At 45.7% G+C, this 16,960-nt stretch overlaps 1 protein-coding gene across 2 annotated transcripts in view; it reads right to left on the reverse strand.

Annotated features, from left to right (window-relative positions):
* Positions 1-16,960, reverse strand: part of SNX7 (sorting nexin 7) — a 45,471-nt gene that overhangs the window by 15,291 nt on the left and 13,220 nt on the right. For both annotated transcript variants that reach the window (XM_081866037.1, XM_081866038.1), the window contains exons 2-7: positions 15,433-15,615; positions 12,744-12,854; positions 12,072-12,236; positions 10,589-10,793; positions 9,736-9,935; positions 5,473-5,559 (exon numbers count right to left, since the gene is read on the reverse strand). In XM_081866037.1, coding sequence (XP_081722163.1) covers positions 5,473-5,559; positions 9,736-9,935; positions 10,589-10,793; positions 12,072-12,236; positions 12,744-12,854; positions 15,433-15,615 — 951 coding nt within the window. The remainder of the gene's footprint in view (positions 1-5,472; positions 5,560-9,735; positions 9,936-10,588; positions 10,794-12,071; positions 12,237-12,743; positions 12,855-15,432; positions 15,616-16,960) is intronic.

Below are 16,960 nucleotides of genomic sequence, written 5' to 3' on the forward strand. Positions count from 1 at the left end.
AATACCTGCATATTTTACAAAAACTAAACCATTCAGTATTCCATTACTGCATCATCAAAACTTATTTACACTGTTGTATTTATCTTAATGCTGTCAACGTTTTCAGGTATACATATTCCCACCCCACATATATTCAATAAACATTTTCCAATCTTCTCTAAACGTTATGTTCTTCTTGTTCTCTTATTCTATATGTTAAGTCTGCAAACTGTGCATATTCTGTCAGCTTAAGTTGCCATTCTTCTTTAGTTGGGACCTCACTCGTTTTCCATTTTGGGGTTAACAAAACATGGGCTGCAGTAGTAGCATACATAAATAAACTTTTTTGACATCTGGGAATTTCAGTCTTAATTATCCCCAACAAAAAGGATTCTGTGGTGTTTTTTTTGCGGGGGCGGGGGGAAGGACTTTTAAACATTTTTTTTTACAATTCATTATGGATTACCATATTTTTTGCTCCATAAGATGCACCAGACCATAAGACGCACCTAGTTTTTGGAGGAGGAAAACAAGAAAAACAATATTCTGAATCTCAGAAGCCAGAACAACAAAAGGGATCGCTGCACAGCGAAAGCAGCAATCCCTCTTGCTGTTCTGGCTTCTGGGATAGCTGCGCAGCCTGCATTCACTCCATAAGACGCACACACATTTCCCCTTACTTTTTAGGAGGGGAAAAAGTGAGTCTTATAGAGCAAAAAATATGGTATTTCCCAATACCCTTTTACCCTTTTACAAGTCCAGGGTTTGTATCTACCTCTTAGGTTGATGGAACTTGGGAGTTCCACATCTGGAGGGCCACAGGTTGCCCATCTTTGGTATGCACCAGTGTTTCCCAATCTTGGGTCTCCAGCTGTTTTTGAACTACAGTTCCCATCATCCCTGACCATTCGTCCTGGTAGTTAGGGATGATGGGAGTTGTAGTCAAAATCAACTGGAAACCCAAGTTTGGGAAACACTAGTATACACAATACTGAGCCAATTGAAGGGCCAACTGGGTATAAAGCAGCTCCATCAGTTCCTCCTTAGTTTGACCCCTTCAGTTCTGTCTTCATGTACAGTGGTACCTCGGGTTAAGTACTTAATTCGTTCTGGAGGTCCGTTCTTAACCTGAGACTGTTCTTAACTTGAAGCACCACTTTAGCTAATGGGGCCTCCAGCTGCCGGCACGCTGCCGGAGCATGATTTCTGGTCTCATCCTGAAGCAAAGTTTTTAACCCAAGGTACTATTTCTGGGTAAGCAGAGTCTGTAACCTGAAGCGTATGTAACCTGAGGTACCACTGAGAGGTAGGTTGGGCTGAGAGAATGGGTCTAATCCAGGATTTCCTATTGACCTTCTTGGCTGAGTGGGACTGTTGAGCTGGATCTTTTTGGTCCAAGTCCCACGTTCTTTCTGAACTTGCAAACCTGCTCTTAACGGAGCTGTTTGCAACAAAGGGTCAGGAAAGGGGCAATTCACAGCTGGCCAAAATTATGCGCTTCAGCTTGGAAGCTATTGCTATTTATCACATGGCCTATCGGATGAGATCCATTTTTCAGTCTTAGAAATGACTGCCAAAACTGTTCCCTGTCCCAATCTCCTCCCTCTTATCAGGCGTCACAGCTGACTTCCCTGCAGGAACGAATCGATGTCCCCTATAAAGACCAAGCGTTCTAGCCTTTTGTCAGCGCTAATGACCTGTTTGTGATTCCATTTCTCTGGCACAACTACTCTTCGCATTACATTCACGCTCATGCCACTCACTGTCAACATAATTTCTGGGTATCCGCTTTCAAAGGCAAGCTCAACCGGACAGTTGTGTTGTGCTCATTAAGGTCGATGAAAGCGCTGCCTACGAGAGAGAAAGGGGTGGGGTGGGGTTGCTGAACAGAGCCAGATTCTGTTCTGCACAGCAACCAAGCAACGTGCATCTACAGAACCGGTTTTCGTGTACCCCAAACGAAGTCTTTCCTCGTCATGCGACTGTGCTATGGATTGGGAAGTCGTTGCCACAATTTTATTAGGAGGCAGTTCACAGCCTCAGCTCCCCATCTGCACATTCATGGATAAGAATCATTTTTATATGCAGTGCTTTTTTCTAAAAAATATATGTTTAGGGGTACTCTCATTTTCCTGTTTGTTTGTTTAGTCGTTTAATCGTGTCTGACTCTTCGTGACCCCATGGACCAGAGCACGCCAGGCACTCCTGTCTTCCACTGCCTCCCACAGCTTGGTCAAACTCATGTTAGTCGCTTCAAGAACACTGTCCAACCATCTCATCTTCTGTCGTCCCCTTCTCCTTGTGCCCTCCATCTTTCCCAACATCAGGGTCTTTTCCAGGGAGTCTTCTCTTCTCATGAGGTGGCCAAAGTATTGGAGTCTCAGCTTCAGGATCTGTCTTTCCAGTGAGCACTCAGGGCTGATTTCCTTAAGAATGGAGAGGTTAGATCTTCTTGCAGTCCATGGGACTCTCAAGAGTCTCCTCCAGCACCTACTCATATTGAAATACTGCCCCTCAATGAGGCCAAACTTAGATTTACAAAATGTTTAGGGGTATGCGTACCCCCAGAAAAAAGTGCTGTTTATATGATTTCTTTTTTGTTGGGGGCAGGAGTGAAAAAAATATGTCCCGTATTTTGAATACTTGAAAGACAGATAGGCAACACAGAATCATAGAACTGTAGAGTTGGAAGGGACCCAAAGGTCATCTAATCCAACCCCCTGCAATGCTTGTGGCTCTCCAGATGTTGTTGGACTCCAATTCTCATCAGCCCTATCCATCATGGCCAGAGAGGGCATGTCAGGGACTGGCTGGATGAGGAGGAGTGGTGGAATCCGCCTGGCCAAGAGCCCCATGAGGCTGCCTCCCAGGAAGAACTTGGAGAGTAATTTGATCCCAGCCAGTAGCCAGACAAGAAGCAATTTCACAAAGCTTTGTTTTCTCCTCCCTGTCAGAAAAGAACACACAGATGCCGCAACACTAAAAGCCCCCTCCAGTCCTAGCATGCTTTGCTGCAGAGGCAAAGCTTCTAAAGGTGGCACAGTTTGGCCTCTGCCATCAGAGAAGAGACCAAGGGCCACAGGAATAATAATAATAATAATAATAATAATAATAATAATAATAATAATAATAATAATAATTTATTATTTATACCCCGCCCATCTGGCTGGGTTTCCCCAGCCACTCTGGGCAGTTTCCAACACAATATTAAAATACAGTAATGCATCAAACATTAAAAGCTTCTCTAAATAGGGCTGCTTTCAGATGTCGTCTAAAAGTCTGGTAGTTGTTGTTCTCTTTGACATCTGGTGGGAGGGCATTCCACAGGGCAGGTGCCACTACCAAAAAGGCCCTCTGCCTGGTTCCCTGTAACTTGGCTTCTCGCAGTGAGGGAACTGCCAGAAGGCCCTCGGCGCTGGACCTCAGTGTCCGGGTAGAATGATGGGGGTGGAGACGCTCTTTCAGTGCCTCCCGGGAAGACTGCCATGGCAAGCAGGAGACCAACCTGACTCCAGCCATTGTCTTGAAAATGAATGGTGCAGGGAATTTCCTTCCCTCATCCCAGCCAGTTCCAACCACCCTCATCCACAAATCTAAGTGACCGAGGTGGGATTTAGGAGAGACGTGGTTTTGTCATTGCTCCAGAACCATACAGAGCTTCGTACACAAAGTGGTAAAGCAATTGGAAAGAAATCAGCAGCCTATTTGTGGACGGAAGAATAGGCATCTGATTGGCCACTGTGTGAACAGAACGCTGGACTAGATAGGCCTTTGTTTCTGATGTTCTTGTATGGTCATCACGCCTAATGTGAGCAAGATGTGTTCTGCTTTTTTAACTGATGGAAGCTCTGCTGTCTTTAACGACTGTGTGACAGGCAGGTGTTGACAGGTGAAGCTTTTAGTCACTGGAGAATGACTGTTCCTCAACTACTCTGTGATTGTGAGTTCCATTGCACGCTATCATGGTTAAGACAATTTGGTGGTTTTGTGGAGCTTGATCACTGACCGCTCGTTTCACTCTGCTCCCATCTCTGCATTCCCTGAGAAATTTTGCAAGTCACAACAAAACTCTTTTACATTCCCCCTCATTCCTCACATGTCTGCCCTGAGCAGCAACCTGCAGATTCATGACACGATTTCGATTTAGACAAATGCCAGCGACAACTCAGGGCTACAATGGAACACCCTTGAAGAAATGATACTTGTTTTTACCCGAACTCATTTTGCTTCCCTTGCCATTTTTCAGATGTTTTGTCCAAGCAGGAATCTCCAAATTACCTTAGGACAAATCGGATGACAATTCTATTAGAAAGTGTTTTGTGTGTGTGCGCACGCTCAAGATAAAAATCTGAGATACAAGACCAGTACTGTGACATCATCTCTCTTTTGAGCACAGACTAGCAAACTGTACCTCCTGAATTGTTTTCCCCACAATAAAAGATGTAGTTGCTGGAGTGTGGAACTTAATTGGAAGCCAAGGTTCAAATCCATTGTTCCTGACATGTGATTAGCCTGCAAACATGCGGGGAGGAAGAGGGATGGCAGCTAAGAGGGGAAGTTTGCATTCTTTTTCCAGACACCATCTGTAAATGGGAGGGGCAGTTTCCAACGATGCATCCTTCTACAAAATTTGACTTAACAGATATCATCACTCAAGAGGTTTGTAAGATGTCATGGTGAAAGGAGAAAGTGGTCTGCTAAGTATGTTGAAGATCAGCACACCAAATTACTACAGGGGTACCTTGGTTCTCAAATGCCTTGGTACTCAAACAACTTGGAACCCAAATACTGCAAACCTGGAAGCAAGCGTTCCGGTGTGCAAACTTTTTTCAGAAGCCGAATGTGCTCCGTTTTGAGTGTTGCGCTTCCATTTTGAGTGCCATGCTTCCATTTTGAGTGTTACGCTGTCTGTCTGTTTTTTGCTCTTTATTTTGCGTTTTTATTTTTGCGGCTCTTTTTTGTTTTGTTTTTGTGACTGTGTGGAACCCAGTTCAGCTACTGATTGATTGTGTGACTGCAGTATATTGTGTATTGCTTTCATTTTATGGATCGATGGTCTCGTTAGAGAGTAACATTCATGTTTAATTGCTGTTTTAGGGGTTGTTTTTAAAAGTCTGGAATGGATTAATCCATTTTGGATTACTTTCTATGGGAAAGCGCGCTTTGGTTTTGGAACAGATTTCTGGAGCGGATTAAGTTTGAGAACCAAGGTACCCCTGTATTTGGAAGAGTATTGGGGCAGGAGCTGTAGATCTGTAGGCGCAATCCCTAGCTATTTCCAGTTAAAAAAATTATAGGAAAGATCTCTGTCAGTGATCCAGTAAAATTTGACAGTATACTGAGCTAGAGGGATGCATCCCAGGAAGGCAGTGCCCTGGTGCAAGCCCTTTGCCATCATGTTTCAATAGCACAGTTATGTGATGCGACTGCATCAATTTTTTAATTACAGCAAGAAGTACCCCATTATTATTTAGCAATGGTTGGCATACTCACCAGATCATTTTCTGCCTTTTTATTATATAGAGCGTCCACTTTGGAATCCAGCTCTGCTTGTATGTGGTCTCTTCTTTTCAAAACCCCCTGAATTGCAAAACAGGAGAGAAAGAGAATGAGAGAGAGAAAGAATGAGAGAGAGAGAGAGAGAGAGAGAGAGAGAGAGATACATATAACAGAGCAATGTTTCATCCAGTTAAATAACTTATGAAAGGGAGCTCCCAACGAATATTTTCATTAGAAACTTGGAAGAAGGTGGATACAGACATTTCTGTCTCTTGTTCTATGAAACTGGCAGATTCACTACAAATAAAGGAAAGTACACAATGCATATTTAATTTAAGGAATCTGCTGCCAAAAAAAAAAAAAATGTGATAATGGCTGCTCACTTGAACTTTTTAAAATGAGCACTAGACAAATCCATTGAGGATACATCACATGGCAGCATACTCTGTCTCCATCAATTGGACAGGGGACTAAAAGCTACTGTGAGGCTGCCTCCCAGGAGAAACAGTGGAGAGCAGCTTGATCCCAGCCACTGGACAGACAAGAAGCAATTTCACAAAGCTTCCCCCACCCCCGTCAGAAGAAAACAACAGCCAGCTCCAACCATCAGCTTCCCAGGGAGTGCAAAGCTGAAGGGAAGCACATTTTGGCCTCTGCCGTCAGAGAAGAGACCGAAGGCCGCAGGGAAGCTGCACCCAAAGTCTCCTGGGAAGACTGCCATGGCAAGCAGGAGACCAACCTGGCTCCAGCCATCGTCTTGAAAATGAATGGCGCAGGGAGTTTCCTTCCCTCATCCCTTCCAGAAAGAACACGCTGCTCCAGCCTTTGTTTTCCTCTCCCCTCCTCATCCCCTTTTCCTTATCTATCACATTCATTAGACTGTAAGCACATGGGTTGTGACTGCCTTATTTTTAATCTCTGCAGAGTGCTTATACTTTGAGGCACTTTAGGGGGCTAAGGTAAAGGTAAAGGTACCCCTGCCCGTACGGGCCAGTCGTGACCAACTCTGGGGTTGCGCGCCCATCTCGCTTAAGAGGCCGGGGGCCAGCACTGTCCGAAGACACTTCCGGGTCACGTGGTCAGCGTGACGAAGCTGCTCTGGCGAGCCAGCACCAGTGCAGCACACGGAAACGCCGTTTACCTTCCCACTATAAAGCGGTCCCTATTTATCTACTTGTACTTAGGGGTGCATTCGAACTGCTGGGTGGGCAGGAGCTGGGACCGCAGACGGGAGCTCACCCCGCCGCGGGGATTCGAACCGCCGACCATGCGATCGGCAAGTCCTAGGCGCTGAGGTTTTACCCACAGTGCCACCCGCGTCCCACCCGCATTAGGGGGCTAACTTGGGGCAAAATCCAAACCAACAGGGCGGTACGGAGCGGCAGAACCTTCCCCTGATATCCATGTCCCCTAACATGTATAAGGAAAGTTTGAGTAACAGCAGCAGAGCTGCTTCAAAGCAAACACTCCCCCCCCCATGCCTAAAATGGCTATTCAGGGCTACATTCTCAAGTGAATCCTGCCAAGTTGTATACAGATGCCATATATTTTGAGCAATTTTTCCTCTACTGCTGTGGAGGCTTCTACCTCCAATTTTCCTTTGATAGCTGCACAATCAGATTGGCCACAAGAATATACAGTATACCACACACACACACACACACACACACACACACACACACACACACAAAATTGCAGGCAGAATGGAGCTTTCAAATTGTCCCCTTCGCTTTGAAAACGCTATGCCATTCCTAGTAAGTACCCTATAAGTAGAGGGGGTTCAGTTGTGATGAAAGCGTACTGGATGTGATTCAGAGAAAAACAGACACATCAAAGTTCTCTTCATGCCACTGGAGTTTAAGGGCGTTTTACTCTGAGCTGCAGACCCACAAGTTCTGCCCCACCTTCCAAATAATCTTTTGCTCCTGAGTTTCTCTAGCTAGAAAACAGTTATTGTGCATTGCTGCTCAAGAGAAATTGTACATCAGAGGTGGTGTTGAGGCTGGCAACCTTTAAGAGGTGAGAAAGTGAGGAGGTGAAGGCAGTTTTCCACTCAAGATGCTATGGCAACAGAAAACAGCACCCTTGAAACAAAGGTAAGGATTTTGCTCATAGGAAACTCGAAGATATGGACAACCAGGGCTTTTTTTCAGCCGTAACTCACCAGAATTCGGTTCTGGCACCTCACAGGTGGGGACCATTGCCATTGTAAGAGAACAAGGAAGGCGTTTATGATGAGTTGTTGTTGTTGTTGTTGCTATGATGATGATGATGATGATTAAACAACAACTATATTTTTTATTATTTATATCCCACCCATCTGGCTGGGTATCCCTAGCCACTCTGGGCGACTTACAGCATATATGGTTGGCTTGTAAAGGGGACCCCTGACCATTAGGTCTAGTCGTGACCGACTCTAGGGTTGCGGCGCTCATCTCACTTTACTGGCCGAGGGAGCCGGCGTACAGCTTCCGGGTCATGTGGCCAGCATGACTAAGCTGCTTCTGGCAAACCAGAGCAGCGCACGGAAACACCGTTTACCTTCCCGCTGGAGTGGTACCTATTTATCTAGTTGCACTTTGACGTGCTTTCGAACTGCTAGGTTGGCAGGTGCAGGGACCGAGCAACGGGAGCTCGCCCCGTCACAGGGATTCGAACCGCCGACCTTCTGATTGGCAAGTCCTAGGCTCTGTAGTTTAACCCACAGTGCCACCCGCGTCCCATGGTTGGCTTACAGCACATAATTAGTTAAATTTATATACTACCCTATACCTGCAGGTCTCAAGGTGGTTCTCAGGACAAAAACTCTAGCACTGCAGACAATGCAATGCTGGACTCACTGGATACTGACAACTCATCAGCACCCTATTACCTATAAAGTTTGCTTTCGGAGCTCAGAACCACTCAGGACTGGGAGGTGGTCTGGATTATATCCATGGACCCCAACCAATCCTGTGATTGCAGTAGAGGGACTGGTCAAACCAGCCTCTCCATAAGATAATGGCCTTACCCCATTAGCATCTTGAGGAGTGGGCCATGTTGCCATAGAGACAAATGTGTGGGGCTTCCCCTCTCACCTGGCTGAATGCCAGGTCATCAAAGAGCTGGAAAACCAATAGTCTAAAGCTGAAGAGACACAGATGCTTGCCTTGCTTTGGATTTAGGGAACTGCCTGGAAACTTAACGGGGAAGCAAGATCTGTTGAAGGGCTAATGCTGTGAGCCCTGCCATCTCATGCTCAGGTTGTAAAAAGGTAAAGGGACCCCTGACCATTAGGTCCAGTCATGACCGACTCTGGGGTTGCGGCGCTCATCTTGCTTTATTGGCCGAGGGAGCCGGCGTACAGCTTCCGGGTCATGTGGCCAGCATCACTAAGCTGCTTATGGCGAACCAGAGCAGTGCATGGAAACGCCTTTTACCTTCCCGCCAGAGCGGTGCCTATTTATCTACTTGCACTTTGATGTGCTTTCGAACTGCTAGATTGGCAGGAGCAGGGACCGAGCAACGGGAGCTCACCCCGGCGTGGGGATTCAAACCGCCGACCTTCTGATCGGCAAGTCCTAGGCTCTGTGGTTTAACCCACAGCGCCACCCACGTCCCATCAAGGACATTAGGCCCACCCTAAACGGCTCCGGCCCTGTACACCTGAGGGAGCATCTCCACCCCTGTGATTCAGTTGAGATCCAGCACCTCTGAGGGCCTTCTGGCAGTTCCCTCACTGCAAGAAATAAAGTTACAGTGGCCTTCTTGGTAGTGGCGCCTGCCCTGTGGAAAGCCCTCCAGATGTCAAGGGAATAAAGACTCCCTATATGAAGGCAGCCCTCTATGTTTAACGCTTGATGCTTTACTGTGTGGTGTTTTAATGTGTTGGAAGCTGCCCAGAGTGGCAGGGGCAACCCAGTCAAATAGGAGGCATATTGTTTTTATGATGATGCAGAATAAAAAGGCCAGATGCTCAGTCTCTTAAGCCAGGGGGTAGCCAGATCTTCAGGAGTTGTTGGACTTCCAGCTCTCATCAACCCCAGCCAGCATGGCCAGTGGCAAGGGCTGATGGGAGCTAATAGTCCAGCAACACCTAGAGAGCACCAGGTTTGCTGCCCTTACCCAAAGTACTGCATTGCCAACACCAGCTAAGAAAACACACTGACTGCAGTCATTTGACAGGCCGCTTACACTACAGCAATGCAATCAGAAGGAAGGGTGTTGAAAACAAGAGTCCATGATAGATGAATCAACGCAGTGCCCGTTCCATCTTACCGTTAATATTTCACTGTACAGCACATATTCGTGCAGCGTAGGGAAGAGGCTTTCGGAGAGCCCTGCCATCTGTTTCTCGGTCGCCTTGCAGCACTTGTCGATGCAGCCTGCCACCCCTTTCAGCGTGTCCGCCAGGTCTACTTCGGATGCGGACCAAAGCGTGTGGATGGGGCCAAACTCCTTCAGCTCACAAAAATAGTCTTTAAAACGGGGGGAAGGAGAGAAGAGAAGGGATTGGCATTTAAATTCCGTTTCTAAAATAATATTTTTTTACAAAATGTTTGTGACAAGATGTGGTCACAGGCAAACCAGTTCAGTCCCATTTGACAGGTGAGGAACACATAATTACCCCAAGATCTGGTCTTGAGTTCATGGCAGATAGTTCTTTAATTTCTATTTGGGACAAGTGGGGTCTGCAGCAAAATGTTGCAGCGTGGCGTCTCACTGATTAGAATTCCAGCTACTCCATTCCATCACCCTCCCACCAGGTTTACTATTTACCCACCCTCAATAGTTAGTCAGCATTCTGCAAGCACTGAGCATGCTCGGTCCTCGTTGGACCGATTCTGCCTCCTCAACCCTAGGCTTTCTAAATATGTTTACTACTTTTCCAAAACTTGTGGCTCCTCCAAGCCTCCTGATATCCCCTTCTTGTGTGTGACTAGTACCATTTTGATTACTTAAACATCCCTAGTCAGAAAATGGAGATCATATTGGTATACATGAAGTTTAGAGGGGGAACAGAGGCTGGATTCTAATCTGCCATACTGTGGGGAATCTGAAACCAGAAAGGAGGAAGAATCTGGAAGCCCACCAGAAATAGCCAAGAAAGTTGTCTTTCTTTTCCACCAACCTCTCTCTTCCCTGTAGACTCGGTGAGAGATTTTATCCAACAGATTGATTTTCTGGCTAAACACCTCCACGTGGTCCATCATTTCTGTAAATGCTTCTGGGCGGTTCTTCACAGGCGCTCCTCGCATCGACGACGCGACTGCTTTGACAGTTTGTCCCATTCTGCTGAGCAGACCAGGCCCCTGCTTCTTGTGAGATGAAAGTTCCTAAAAATTAAGGGATGAAATCAAGCTTTGACTTGGGTGAGTTGTTTACGTACTTAAAAAAAAAAAAGATGTAGTAAAAACCCAAGTTCACATCACAGTCCATATGAAACATGATAAACCTTTGTTCCCATCGCTGATGCCAAAATTAATCTGCTAACTCACACTCTACTAAGGTATAACCTCTGGCGGTTCCTGCATTGTGAAAAGTGAGGTTGAAGGGAACCAGGCAAAGGGCCTTCTCAGTAGTCGCGCCTGCCTTGTGGAACACCCTCCCACCAGATGTCAAGGAAATAAACAACTATCTGACATCTGAAGGCAGCCCTGTATAAGGAGGTTTTGAATGTTTGACGTCTTACTGTGTTTTAATTTGTTGGCAGCCTCCCAGTGTGGCTTGGGTAACCCAATCAGATGAGAAGCATATAACTATTACCTATTACAGTCATACCTCTGGTTGTGAATGTGATCCGTGCAGGAGGCATGTTCGCAACCCGCAACGTTTGCAGTCTGAAGCGCTGTATCTACGCACGTGTGTGACACGATTCGGCGCTTCTGCGCATGCACAAGCGCCGAAACCCAGAAGTAACCCATTCCGGTACTTACAGGTTTGGTGCGGTTTGCAACCCAAAAACGCACAACCCGCAGCATTCGTAACCCAAGGTATGACTGTAACAACAACAACAACAACAACAACAATTCTCGTGTCTTTTTGCTCTTGTGTTCCTTGTTTTGTCCAGTGCTTTCAATGACTTCTTTAAAAGCATGGCTTTGTCTATAACCCCCACTTAAGTAAAAATAAACTGGTGCCTATAAATATTCAAAGGCATTCCCATAACGGAGGGGTGTATGTGCATTTTGATACTCCAACTAAGCTTTCTGAGAAGATGTGTTGTTTCATAGTGGCTTTCCTAAGGTCCTAGGCTCTTTCCCTGAATATTCCATAAAAAACGAAAACACAGGGTAAACGCAACAGGGTATTTTTGATCTGGACTGTATCTGGACAGAAGCAAGGAGGAGATCTTTTGCTCTGAATGAGCAAACAGGGAGTTCTCTCTGTCTGCTTTCTCTCAGTTTTGGTCTGCAGAAAACGTGGAAGGGTGCAGGAGAAGAAAAGAGGTGTCTGAAGTTAGTGCACAACCTCTCCCCAATTACAATCCTGGGGGAAAGGAGGAGGAATAGTCTGAATTCATCCTAACCCAGTTAGATAGGTACCTATTTTGGTCAGACTTGACCAATCTTACTTTTATGATCACCAGAACAAAATAAAAAAAGAATATTTACCCAGGCTTGTGCAGTAAGAAAAATTTTAAGGTCCTCATTAAAAGTTAAAGTGGGATGATCAGCAATCCGGTTTAAAAATTTATGCAGTGCTTTCTTTCTCGTTTCAATGAATTCTTCATTAAATCGTTCCACAACTCCTTTCATTATGAATTTTTCAGGCAATGGCTAAGGCAGAAAGATAATGGAAGGGAAAACACAGTTTTATAAGTGCATGTATATGTAAACAGCCATTCTAAAAATATAGGTCTGCTTTGGATGTAACCCAAAACCATAGTTTATAGTGTCACAAGAATGAGGCTAAGTGATTCAATGGGCTCACATTCTCCTCCTCCTCTGGCATGGCTTGCTTTCATTTAAGCTTTGAGTTTTTTGCATTATTCTAACTGTGATTCATCTAAAATAAAAGCAGAGGCTCAAAGGGTGAGAGGAGGGGGGTAGTGTACAAGCCCAAGGCTCACTTTGGCTTATCTTCAAAACATTAGAACATGGTTTAGTGTTACATGCGAACCAAGTCAAAATAAAATATGCAGTGGTTTCATTATTAGAACAAATACGAGGGAGAGGATACACTGCAGAAAAAGAACAGTTACCACTTATCACTCTTAAGAAATCAGTTTAGCACATCCAATGTGCAGCTTTCTGCCTAACAAAACAAGAGTTGATTAGACCTACGGGAATGATGAGAGTTGGGTGTGCTTCCTCAAGCCTTCCCTTTAACCAAAGGAAATCTTGATAGCGTCGTCTAACTTCATACTCACTGGAGTCGAATTCACCACGCATTGTCTAGAAAACATATAGAAGACAGTCAAATGATGCATATGTCGAAAAGGCCTTCAGGCACTCATGGTGTATAATGGCTATTTGGCGGAGAGAATGAGTGTTTTAAAAGCAAACAGTGCATGATTATTGAGTAGCCACTATGAATGGGACTTCCGCTTTGGCACAGAGGTCCTTTTGTATCAGAAGAACTGCACACAGCCAGAGCAGAACTACAATTCATGACTCTGAGCATGAGCTAGGTTCATGACATCATTCAGTCTTACTGCAGCACAGATTGGCACAGGAAGTTTGCCAAATTTGTATTTACAGCATGCTCTGAAGACATCTAAGCTTTAAGTAGCCTTTTGAGAAGAACCTGCAGAGAAGAATCTAAAATGGGTGGCATCTTCTTGTGCACTGGGGAACAAGCTCCTTGCTGCCCCCCCCCTTGAATACAATTGGACTGACTTCCAAGCAAATATGCATAAGATCAAGCTGCCTATCCTCTACTTCATTTACAAATGGAGAAAAGAAAAAAAACAAGCACTCAAAGCAGTGGATGGATAACTCAGTTGGTGAAGCATGAGACTTAATCTCAGGGCCTTGGGTTTGAGCCCCACATTTGGGCAAAAAAGTCCTGCATTTCAGGGGGTTGGACTAGATGACCCTCGAGGTCCCTTCCAACTCTATTATCTAAGCTGGTCCTTAGAAACTCAGCTCTTCTCAGAGACTTCAAAACTGACTAGTTGTATGGTTTTTTTAATTTTAAAAATGGGCAAAGTGCATTTCAGTGCAGCCACAAATATATTCCTATATTCATCACCCCTCATTTTAAGATTGTTGTGTAACTGCCAGACAAACGTGTGTGTGTGTGTGTATAGGAGAAATATCTGTGAAAGGTTATAAAGCATAATCACAAGGCAGGAATATGTGTGTGTAGAACTGTAGATATAGATGTAGGGGTGTGTGTTTGTGTGTATGTATGCAGAAGGTAACTATCATAAACTGGCAGGGAGCCTTGCCAAACCACTTCCTTGTTATCTTTCCATTCATATAAATAGCTTTGGCCAGGACACCCCATGGGATTTCTGACCATTTTTTTTAAATTCATTTTTCTTTTTCATTCATTACATACACCTCAATTTCTTAACATTTATTATATATTCCTCCCTCCCTTCCTTCCAGGGCTTCCCCCAACTTCTACTTCTGGTTTGTTTCTCTTTTCACCCACTTTGCTATCTCCTAACAGAAAAAGTTATTAATAACATAACATCATAAATAAAATTAAATACACTATAATATTTCACTATTTTCTAAACATTTTCTAATACTAATATTGTGAATGTTTATTTAAATCCTGCCATCAAGTCTATTGACTTTCTTTGTTTCTGCAAATATAATATAAATGGTTCCCATTCTTTTTCAAAGTCACTGTTGTCTTTTTCTCTTAACCTATCTGTCATTTTTGCCAGTTCTGCATAGTTCATCAACTTCTGTTGCCATTGTTCTTTATTTGGTATTTCTCCAGTCTTCCAATTTTGTGCAATCAACATTCTTGCTGACCATTCCCTCCCCCCCCCCCACAGCAGAATCACATGCTATATCACACACAGCTTTTGAAACCCCCCTTATTTGGGGGTAAAAAAACCCTTCAACATTATTCTTATTTCAAAAAGTCTGTCACATGGCTGTTGGGAAAGCCCAAGCCGAAAGCCCTCTCAGGTAGGAGTAGCTGCCCCCCAGGTAAAGTCTCGGATTCCCATCAGTCCCAGTGGTGAGGGATGATGGGAGCTATAGTCTGACAACATCTGGCTTCCTCTAAGGCAGGGGTAGGCAACCTAAGGTCCCCATGAGCTGCGCTAAACGGGCATGGGGACTCGCTTCTGCTGTACCATAAATTGTGTCTGCACCAGAAATCGCGTCTGCGCAGATGCGCGAAATCACGTGCAATCTGGCCCACGGAGAGATCTCCGCTGGAGTGAACTGGCGCATGCGATGTAAACCTTGCCAACCCCTGCTCTAAGGCAAGCGGAACACACGTGCTTCTTTCTCGCCAAGTACCACACAACACCTGCGACGTCGGTACCACATTGGCTCCCAGTACGTTTCCGAGCACAATTCAAAGTGTTGGTGCTGACCTTTAAAGCCCTAAACGGCCTCGGTCCAGTATACCTGAAGGAGCGTCTCCACCCCCATCATTCTGCCCGGACGCTGAGGTCCAGCGCCGAGGGCCTTCTGGCGGTTCCCTCATTGCGAGAAGCAAAGCTACAGGGAACCAGGCAGAGGGCCTTCTCGGTAGTGGCGCCCGCCCTGTGGAACACCCTTCCAGCAGATGTCAAAGTGATAAACAACTACCTGACATTCAGAAGACATTCAGAAGACATCAGGGAAGTTTTTAACGTGTGATATTTTACTGTATTTTTGCTTTCTATGGAAGCCACCCAGAGTGGCTGGGGAGGCCCAGCCAGATGGGCGGGGTATAAATAATAAATTATTGTTATTATTATTATTATTATTATTATTATTATTATTATTATTATTACCAGCTGCAAAGTTTACTTTAAATGGCCAAAGCGGAAATTTGCGGCAATAAGAAACTAACCTTTGTAACAACTCTGTAGGTGATGAACGTCTCTAGGGCAGTGATGTGGCTTTCCGGATCATCAACTGTTATGAAAAGATCCTTTAATTCTGGTTCATCGTCAAATTTGTACTGGTTGATCATCGAAGACGGGGATGTGGGCATCAAAGGACTGAATGAATTGATCTCGGTGAGGGAGGCATCCTGTGGACAAAACAAGGCATTTTAAAGAATTGCCACTTACACCAAAATGATACAACTTACTTGTTGTCCTCAGAGGTAGTAGTGACTCCTATATTATATCATTGTGTAATGGTTCTAGGGGTTGCTCGTGCGTAAGTCGTCGCCACACCTGGCTGAGTTACCTGGGTGAACCCTATTCTGTCCGGACAGCCACTCACCCGTGGCTGTCTCAGTCGCTGGCAGAATCCGTCAGTGGGCGTTCTTGAACTTCTTCCAGCAAAGAAGCTCTTTGACGCCTAGTCTCCGCCTACTCTCCCTGCGCGGAAGCCTTCTGCGCAAGGAGGGTGTGGGCAGGGGAGGACCCATGCTCTCCCCGCTGGTCTCCGGCAAGGAGTCATGGAGCCACCTCGCCAATTCCCCCATCTGCCCCCCTTCTCCACTGGTGCTACGCTGATTTCCCTCCCCAAAAGATGGGCTGCTTCTCTCCCTCCTGGGACGCTCTCCGTAATCCCTCTGGAGCCCTCCCTCTCCCTCTGGCTCCGATGGCAGTTCCCTGACACATTGATTCGTCATAGTTTGTGAGGCTAAAATATAGCCAAGGGTTGTACCTCATCTGTGGAGCTTTCACCATAATCCAAAGGAATGTATCATAATCATGACCCTATCAGTCTTCAAGACTGAGAGGAAAAGGGGGCATCGACAAGTACTAACCAGAACCATTCCTACCTTAGGCAGCTATTTTTGAATGTCATGGAAAGTAAGCAAATGGTGAATTATCTCGGCTTGAATCCAAGCAGTGCAAGGGTTTACAATATTAATAGAAAAGGCCATTGTACATTGAGAAGAGGCTGTAACTGCTGCTTGTCGCTCACCTCAGGGTTTAACAGAGGCCCCTGTGGAGAGGTGACAGTTGGAGGAGGAGCCACCGCTGGGAACTGGATGGTGGCAGAGGTAGTTTTAGGGTAGTGCCACCAACTGGGTGCCCCACTGCGGGGGGGGGGGGGTCCACAACAATGCTGCAGAATGGAGTGGGGTGTGGAATGCCAGATTTTAGCATTGCACAGGGCACCGCTGAAATTTGAGAGCCCAAAGTCCGCCACCGATGCTGCTGCAACGCAGGTCTGTGGAACCTTTAGCCTTCCAGATGTTGTTAAACTACAACTCCCATCTTCCTTGGCCATTTGCCACGCTTGATGGGAGCTGTAGCTCAGCAACAGTTGCAGGAGCAAGGATTCTCCAGCCTGGGTCTTGTATGGCACTGTAAGATGGCTCAATGTGTGATTTAATGGCGGGTGGCGCTGTGGGTAAAACCTCAGCGCCTAGGACTTGCCGATCGTCAGGTCGGTGGTTCAAATCCCCGCGGCGG

Source organism: Podarcis erhardii, assembly GCF_964252035.2.
Source record: "Podarcis erhardii genome assembly, chromosome: 6".
In the NCBI taxonomy this organism is placed as follows: domain Eukaryota; kingdom Metazoa; phylum Chordata; class Lepidosauria; order Squamata; family Lacertidae; genus Podarcis; species Podarcis erhardii.